General features: G+C 37.1%; 1 protein-coding gene across 1 annotated transcript in view; it reads left to right on the top strand.

Moving 5' to 3' along the window:
* ST7L (suppression of tumorigenicity 7 like) overlaps positions 1–8,712 on the top strand; it is a 79,246-nt gene extending 70,534 nt beyond the window's left edge. The window contains exon 13 of the mRNA XM_019659156.1: positions 3,787–8,712. Coding sequence (XP_019514701.1) covers positions 3,787–3,965 — 179 coding nt within the window. The 3' untranslated portion in view covers positions 3,966–8,712. The remainder of the gene's footprint in view (positions 1–3,786) is intronic.
* Positions 8,713–9,363: the final 651 nt, after the last annotated feature.

Genomic DNA, 9,363 nt, shown 5'->3' with positions numbered 1-9,363 from the left:
CCTCCACAACTAGACTGAAGAACAAAAGGACAGCAACTTGTCTGTTCCCCTTCCCCCAATTCCCCAATAAAAAAAAAATCTTAAAAAAAAAAAATACTAGCTGAGATTTTGCAAAAACTAACAAGCTGATCCCAAAACTTATACGGAAAGGTACAGGACGCAGAATAGCCAAAACAATCTTTACAAAGAAGAATGAAGTTGGAGGGACTACACTTCCCAATTTTATAAAGAGCAGTTGAAGAGTTAGGAAAACCAGAAATATGTAGGGTTATGATCACTGAGAATATTCCTGTCTAGTCCCTGCTTTCAGGAAGCCAAATTTCTCAGAAGAATAGTCTGTCTCAGCTGCCTATCATCCACTCAGTGTTTTTCTCTGTGAACTGGAAAATTTCTGTTTAACTTTTCTTTGTATGATTTAACCAATAAGCAAGCATGCTGAATGTTATAAACACTAGCACTGTGTTTCCTTATATGATATAAACCTGTACCACGGTTTTTACAGTTCTGGGGCCATTAGAACCGAAGTCTAGGAAGGAAAGTTGCAGTTTTATAACCATCAAACTTAATGAGCTGAAAAGTTTAGATAGATGAAAATGTAGGAGAGATTATGGAAGTTGAGTATGCTGATATTTTTTCTCCCAGAGTCTTTATTTTCTTCCATCCTCTGAGATAAATTATCTCTTCTTTTTTTGAACTCCCGAAGTACTTTGTGTACTTCTTAATCTCCCCCTTCTAGAGTGTAAACTTGAAGACCAGGACTCTCTTTATCGTTTCTCTATGTTTCTCTATAATGTTTACCATAAAAATTGATATTCAAGAAATGTTATTTGAATTAGTCAAGTTTATTAATTTATTCTAATAAACATGCCAAGTACATTGTAAGTACTTGACAGAAATGTTAAATATCAGTGCCTTTTCCTCTTTACCCTACTCCAAACTCCTAAGCTGCTCACAGGTTAATAGAAAGACTGAGAAACAATGTTGTTAAGTGCTATATGTTTGGAATAAATTATAAAGAAGCTGGACTGGGGAGTGCCTAGCTCTCAAGATAAGAGATGATTCCCAAATCTGACTTGGGTGAACTTGAAGAATGGTAAATCCATCAGAGCAGGAGGAACACATGTGGGAATAGAAATGGGGAAAGTAAATATGTTCAAGCTTTGAGTTTGTTGCATGTATTACATCTTATTCAAATACACACATACACATGTTCATTTAAATTAAATATTTTATTACATAATCATCGTTTTCTAGGCAGGAGTGAGATCACTAAGGGAAACTCAACAGAGTGAGAAGTAAACAAGGGTGGCACCATGGGGGCCCAAAATATCTAAGGAATGGGTGATTGGTAAGGAGTCTGGAAGATTCAGTATAGGAGTGGCGAGGGAGACAGGATAAGAACCAGAACTAGATATCCTAGAAACTAACAGGGGGAAACATTTCCAAACAAGGAGGAGTATCTGAGATACTAAGTAAGGTACATAATTAGAAGAAGCCATTGATTTTGACAGTTAGAAGGTCATTAGTGATAGAAGTTTTATTTTCTTTCCTAGGATGGTGGTGGTAGTAGTTCTTGTTTTTCCATTTTAACAGGCACAAGGATATTAAGACAAAGGAACAAATCCAAATTAACTATGGAACATCAGTATGCAAAGCATATTATGTTAGGCTAATACATTTAGCCTAAACTAATGCCCTCCAAATCATTACAAAGGTTGCCTGATAGAAGGCCAACTTTACAGAGTAATAGGAATAAAACCAGGGCTATTCTTACGTATTATCAGAGTCACAGGCTGTAAGAACAGACAATTGCTTCTTGCTAGGCCTTTATTATTTCTAGGGTGCTACTCATTTGCAAATTCCAGGAGGTTGCAGAGGAGGGATACGTTGTGGGGGGCTGGGGATTGATAATATTGTATGTTCTTAGAGTATTTTTTCTGTCTTGACTATGGTAGAATGAACACATTTTTAATAATATGTAGTTCTAATACTCAGGAGTACTTAATATTTTTTTGTTTTTAATTCTCCTTCAACCTTGATATGACTTGCAGCATTCTGGAATTTGCTTATGAACCTCATAAGTTCAAACTTGAACTATTCCCTTAGTTCACATAGCTATTTAGTTGTCTTTTATGCCTCCTGATAAATTTTTCTCTACAAGCCAGTGATGAAATTTGAACTTTACTTCCAAGGGAGTGTTTCTGTACTAGTCATCCATTATATTGATGCATTTGCTAAACATTGACTGACAAATTAATCTACAGAAAGCAATCCAAAAATAAATAATTAGGTCTCTCCTACAGTATAAAAATCGCATATTTTAGAAGTATCTTACTAAAGCTATATAGTTTTCTGCCTTATAAAGTGAGGATGATACTGTCTATGTCTTAGGGTTGTTGAAAAAAATCAAACAAACTAATATGAATTAAAGTACTTTGTAAACCATAAAATGCTGTACAGTTTAATTAATATTAATTTTGCAGTACCTCACATGATAACAATTATAATAACCATTGATATATGTAAGTATTTGTTCCCTGTCTTTACAAATACCGTGGTTTGTTTCTCTTGGTTTACTGGAAGAAGTTGGCCTCTCATGGCTGAGGGATGGGGCAAAAGGGAATGCTGTTCTTTGGGGTGCTGAAATCACAATGTTGTCCACAGCTTCTAATGTTTCTAACTTTAAAAAAATTCAGATTTGGTGTGCTTTTACTTTAAACATGAGTCAAGGCTCTGGAAATTTTCTGGATTTTTTAATGAGTTTGGTTTTTGGTATATACTTTCTGAAAATAGTACAAGACATAAAAATATTATGGCTACTGAAGGAAACTTAGGTGTAATATTCTCTATGAATCATTATGTTTAAAGAACTGAAATTTATAGCTAACCTTGATTCAGCACTGAATTAATCATCCCTTACTTATGTGGGATATTACATCAGGAATTCCTGGGTTTGGGTTCAGCTCTGAGCAGTCAACTTCCTGGACTAATGAAGTGCCTAGAATAGCTCTCAATTTAACAGACATTTATTGAGCACCTACTGTGTGCCAAGCATTGTGATAGGCTCATCCCAGCATTCTTATCCAAGTATTTTCAAGTTTCAAATAAGATATAAATATTTGAATACTATTGGTAATGAAATACCCAATTATTAGAAAAATAATACCTGAGTAAATGTATGAATGTGGTAAAATAAGACAAGGGACTTCACTTATGTTCAGAATCCTAGGGCTTTGGTGTTCTAGTTTGATTTTTATGCTGCTTGATGAAATGCCACATATAGAATAACTGGGTAAAATTATTAACTGATGGTTCTGGGCAATCTCCAATCACATGTCTGTCTCTTGATCTCTATACTCATCTCTGAGCTCCCAAAGAGCAAGAATTATAACAACTCACATTTATTAAGGGCTTACAATGTTCATCATAACAACTCCATAGCAACTAATAGAGGTTTAGCAACTTATTCAAGATCACACAGCTAGTAAGTGACAAAGCTCTTTTTTCAAAACCACCTCAGCATGACTTTACAATCAATGTGCTTTCCCACGAAGCCATCCTGTTCCCCAGGACCCCGCACAGTCGTCTGGCTCTATAGATATGCTGTCGATGCTGGAACAAATAATGGATAACTTTCTTCTACCTTGCTTAGCCAGAGACTTCTTGTTATTTTTTAATATGATTTTCCTGTTTTAGTTTCTAAAAACAGATTTTACTTGAAAATATTAAAACTGGCTTAGACTGCATTCTGCAATAAAATCCATTTCTACTTTTTCTCCCTTGCAGCCTTTCATCATGTTTCTGTTTACCCAAAGAAGGAGCTTCCTTTTTTCATCCATTTCACAGCAGGACTGTGTTCTTCCACAGCAATGATAGCTCTTCTCACACACCAGTTTCCTGAAATCATGGGTGTTTTTGCTAAAGCTGTAAGTATGATCTCAAGGACTTGTGTAGAGTATATATAAAACACACAAGAAACCATCTCTGACACGTTTGTGCTAAACTAGTTGAGCAGCGGGAGATACTTGTTATAGTCAATTACAGGAATTGCTTTGTAAAGTTGCTGCCATAAATATGTCAAACAGAAGGTTTTGGTGACTTGAGCTATATTTTTGTTGCGTAAAAGTTTGAAGAATACAATGGCATAACATTATAAAGCTGGTCTTTGTAGATCACTTTTGGTGGTAAACATAGCACTTATTACTAGCTAAAGAATAATCCAGTTCTTTTAAATGCGTTTTCTTTGGCATTAAATAACAAAATTCCCTATTTTGTAAACAAGCCTTTTGATTTTTTCACTTAAATGAAATCATTAATTCTGAGGATTTGCTGAACTTTCAATTCAAGAATGCAACTAGGATGGAGAATAAGTAGGTAAGATGGAGCAGATAGGACGTTTGCTCTGGGTACAGTATATGCCCCTTTACTCAAGGTTCTCGCAGTTGCTATATCTGCATGTTCCTATTGACCTTGGGTCTAGAACCACATTTATACCTTTATTTCCATTTTTACCCTTTAGTTTTGAACTGCTTCTGTATTTCCTGACCCAGATCCAGGAAATACTTCGTAGAGAGGGTATCCCATGATTATTTACTCTTCTATATAAACTTATAATGTCATTGGCTCAAAGTAAAATTACCAAAGATAAGTCCCTTAAGTGTCCAAGCCTTTTTAAAAATGTGTCTTTCTTGTACATCTTCGCATTTTTACCAGGTAATAAGAGTTTAAGCCCAAAAAGAAAATGCTGATTTATTATATTCCTAAATAGAAGGGTACTGAGAAATGTAGAAACACTAGTCCTTACTTGGTAATGTAATTTCTGTAATTTTCTCTAAAATGCCTCCATTCTAACTCAGTTTCCTCACAACTTTTTTTCCTGCCTTAAGAATAGTTTATTTTGCGCCTCAAAGATTAGCTGGTTTTCTTCTGGCACCAGTAGGAAGAGCACTGGTTTCCCTTTCTCCCTGAAGGTCAACTGTATAATGTGTTAAGTTGCCCCTGGCTGTAGGCCTCAGAGTCTGAGACCACACTTGATTTGGGGTCAAGCTTCAAGAATGACTTTTCACTATTGTTCAGGGAGTATAGGTATTTGGGTTGGAAACTGACTATCCTATTTTCTTTTAGTGTAAAAGAGAAACTTAGAGATCATGCCATCATGCTTTTGGTTGCAGTGGTGCTGATTGAGGAGTGAGTGCATCTCAAACTGAAAATGACCTTACTGTGTCATTTTGCATGGAAAAAAAATGGTCTAGAAAGGGAATTCCATCCATTTAACAACTGGAAAAAATATGCAGCTGTGTGTTGCGATTACAGGCAAGCAGTGAAAGAGGTAGTCCTTGGTTTTCTCTCAGGGCAGCTGGAAGGAGGTAAAATAGTGCAAGGAGGGAGCTCTAAAAGCCCAGAGCAGATGTGTCGCAGTGGTTGGTAGTGTACTTCCATGAGGTGCTGGCTAACGTCCCTGTGGAGGGCACTCCCCGTCCGCTCTGTTCTTTGGTTTTAGTGTATAGTGTCTGCCTTTACCCCAGAGGTCACTGATGCACCAGAGGAGCCTTTAAGATTCCACAGCACAAGCTCCTGAGCACTCCTTTAGCAGAGTCTGAGAATAAATCATTAGACATTTTCAAATGGAAGCTTCTTTTTTAGATCAAAAGTTATTAATTTACTGTGATAAACAAATAAACAGGTATTTATTTACTCTTTTTTGGTATTTGTATAGTTGGTGGTATATAGTGTTAAAAATATGCCTGACAGCAAACTTTTACAGCCAATTCCTGTGGCTTTTACATGTACATTTGAAGTTCCTAAAAGCTGAATATTTACTGAAAGTATCTGCAAACCAATATTTGGTATACAGCAGTTCCGAGGGCAGGTTCCATTTAAGGATTAATGGAAATCAATTGTGGTGTGGGCAGCCTCCAGCTTATAAATATAATGTGTAAATGCCTCAACAGCCAGCCAGCCAGGGAACAAGAGGTTCAAATCCTATTCCTCAACACTTAATAAAGTGTGGTCTATACACTAAGAGCATCACCATTGGGGACCCAGGAGCTTGTTAGAATTGCAGAACTTCAGGCACCACTCCAGACCTCGTGAATCTGCATTTTAACAAGATCCCCAGGCAACCTACATGCCGGTTAAAACTTGAGAAGCCCTGCTCTGCCCTTGCTCTGCCCTGCCCCCCAGAAGAGGAATTCGAATGCCTGGCTAGGGCCATCTTATCAAGGCAGAGAAGGGGCAGCATTGCTGAGTGGGAATGAGCATACGCTCTGGAGCCAGGCTGCTCTGCTTTGAATTCCAGCCCTGACACTTATTGGCTGTGCAACCTCGGCTATGTTACTTAACCTTTTCTCCCCCTCACTGTAAAATGAGAATAGCACTACCTCATAGGTTTCTGTGAGGGTTAAATGAGTTTAAAATATGTCAGGCGTTTAGAGCCGCGTCTGCCCATACTAAAAACAAGTGGAGTGTTAGCTGTCGGTGCCACCGTCGTGGCCATCGTCACCACCAAAGTGCAGCTACCGTGGGAAACCCTGCCCCCTTCGTGTTTGGGGGAACTATGTCCTAATAGGAAACTCACCATGAATTTCCCATAGAAATTGTAGTATAAATGGTGGTTGGTGTCATTGAAACGGTATTATTAGTATTGTACTATCCTCCTGGAACAGTATGTGTATGTGGACCACAGAAAGTGGGGAAATGTTTCAAATTCTGGGCACTGGCAAACTGCCTTGTACCACAGAACCTATTGGTAAGTTTTCAAACTGCCTATGTTAGGATTTTCAATGAAGTCAGATATTAGATGGCCAAACACAGTAAAAATCAATGAAAAATTTTCTTTGAACTGTACTTGTTCTTCTGCTTAGTGAGGCAGAGCTCTTTAAGAAAATTTCTTCCATTGTTACCATTGTCTCTTCCTCATCTAATATCTTTACATATTAGCTCATATGGTAGAGTAAGTTCAATTTGAATTTATAAGAATGCATTTGTTAACAAACATTGCTTTTTGTGGAGCAGGGCAGTAGGGATTAATGGTTTTTAATAACCCTCACTGTACATCAGATTTTGATAAATGGAAGGGAATGAACTAGAATGGTTAATGGTTTCTTCTTTTATGTGGTATAAAGCTATGTGGAATAAGACTTCATTTTCAGCAAGTTAGGACTTTTCTCCTGGCTGAGATTAGAACTTAGTCTGACATTAGACATAGAGCAATGAAAAAAAAATTACATAAATCCCTGGAGATGTGGAATGTGCTGATATTAGAGCTGATATCCTCCAAGGCCAGAATTCCTGAAAAAGGAAAATTTGCTTTTAAGTGGTAGGTCATTTTCTCACCTGCTTTGATGCCTGCTGGGTTAAATATGAGAGTTCAAAATAAGGGTAGCCAGCAAGCCAAATGAACTGGAATCTGATTCTGCTTATCTGAAAGGAGCTTCTTTATTTAAGAGCAACACTGCCCTCTCCTTAGAGAACCAATCTTCATCTGTTCTGGCCCCTTTCATTTCTCTCTCGCAAGAAAAGCTTTCTTCTTAGTAAGCCTTGGGAGGGCGTTATCACTACAGTGAAAAGACTAGTGTTGGTCTTTGGGGATTTCACGAACTTACTGATGAATTCAAGCTTGCAGCATATGACTTTAGTGCTCTGAATTCAGAAGTGGGTTTGAATATAAAAACCCCTAGTTGGGCTTTTAACTAAACAGGGCAGCCTTTGCCGCGTTGGCAGAAGAGATGTTATCAAAAAGATTCCCAAATAAATTGCTTGTTTCACTAAGGCCAAACTGTGGAAATTTGTTTCACAAATTTTGTAGCCGTGCTGGGGTGGGAATGGGCCCTGTTTCCACATACTTCTACTAATCTTCATGTGGGAAAATGTGATTGGTTGGACATGCCAGTGATGAATTTCTGAGCATCTCATAATTGGCTGGCTCCACCGTAACTAGGGCGTACAGCCTGCCTGATTAATTCTGTAAGGACATTAGCCAGGTTGCATGATTTCCAAAGATATAGAAGGTCAAATGTTACACTAACGAAAGACCTCTCTACAGAATGTCTCACTGGGGTTTCTTCAGCCCCTGCCCAAAAATAATTACCATTTTTTCCCCCAAATTGCATTTTAAAAAATAATAAGCATATATAAATGCCAAATGTCTTTTACTGAATAGTGATCAAAATTTTTGAGAAGGTTTGTCCACTATTCTCATCTTTTTTTTCCAGGGCAAAGATCGTCTTCATATTGAGGAGAGTTGATAGAAAATTATAACTATATATTGGTATAGAGCAGTAGAAAAAAATAAATATTAGTTTTAAAGGTTCCTAATTTTTCATTGTCATAACCAGTGATGTGAAATCTGTCCATAGGTGAAACATTTTTTATATTCTTCATATGACTTCATTTATTAATACTAAAAACCTATGAGAGTTATATTTCTCTTTATTAAATACATAGGGCTACATGCAGAAATTAAACTGACAATAAAATAAGTTTCTTCACTTTGTTTGAAAATGGATTATTTTTCAAAGCTGTGAGACTTCTTTAGTTCATAAAAACTGATATAGTTTTTCAAATACCTTGAATTGTAACTAAGCTTATATTTCTGTAACATATTGTTCTATAACCATGCTCTTTCCACAGCAATATATCCGAGGTATTTCCCATAGACTGTCCTGATAATAAAAGGAGCCTATTTGTGACAGGCCAAACTTTTCAAATGTTTACCTTTTGGTTCTGTTGTTAGTGCCGCTGAAGTCTTTACTGGGGCAGTCTGGCATATTCCATCTTTGATTTTATTTGTTAACTGAGATATTTGTAGCAAGAGAAAAAATGTTCTCTACTTTGTATAAGGGTATTTCTCATGCTTCATCCTCATTGTTCTCCTTCAAAAAGAACCAGACTGAGAAATTTGTGAAACCACTACTGTTCTTTAGCCCAACTTTCTAAGTACTGAACACTTGAAAGGGAAAAAAAGAATAAAAGATAGGGCAATGTGCTTTCTAGTGCGTGTCTGTATCCCTTCCCCAGGGCTGAATTCAGTTTTGAAGTCTGTGGAAAGCGTCCTCTTTCCGTTAACATGTGCCTGTCAAGTATGAAGTTCACAAACTCGCTCTCTGAATTTATTTGGCAGTATATTTAGTCATCTTTTCCCCTCAAAGTTCAAGTCTCAGTGCCAAAGTTTGGGAGATCCTGTCAGTAACTGCTACTAATCTATTTATTGCTTAATCATTAGCACGTGGGGCAAATGGACTGCGTAGCAGTTTTTAGAAGAGCTGTGTTTAGATACTGATGTAAATTGCTCATTCCAAACCCATTACACTAGTGATATTAGAATGCACATTAGGAAATCTACTGATTTTTGTTTTAGAAAAC

The sequence above is a fragment of the Hipposideros armiger genome, unplaced genomic scaffold (assembly GCF_001890085.2).
Source record: "Hipposideros armiger isolate ML-2016 unplaced genomic scaffold, ASM189008v1 scaffold_297, whole genome shotgun sequence".
NCBI classification, from domain to species: domain Eukaryota; kingdom Metazoa; phylum Chordata; class Mammalia; order Chiroptera; family Hipposideridae; genus Hipposideros; species Hipposideros armiger.
The sequence above is the reverse complement of the archived record's forward strand: the minus strand, read 5'-3'. Positions and strand labels throughout refer to the sequence as shown.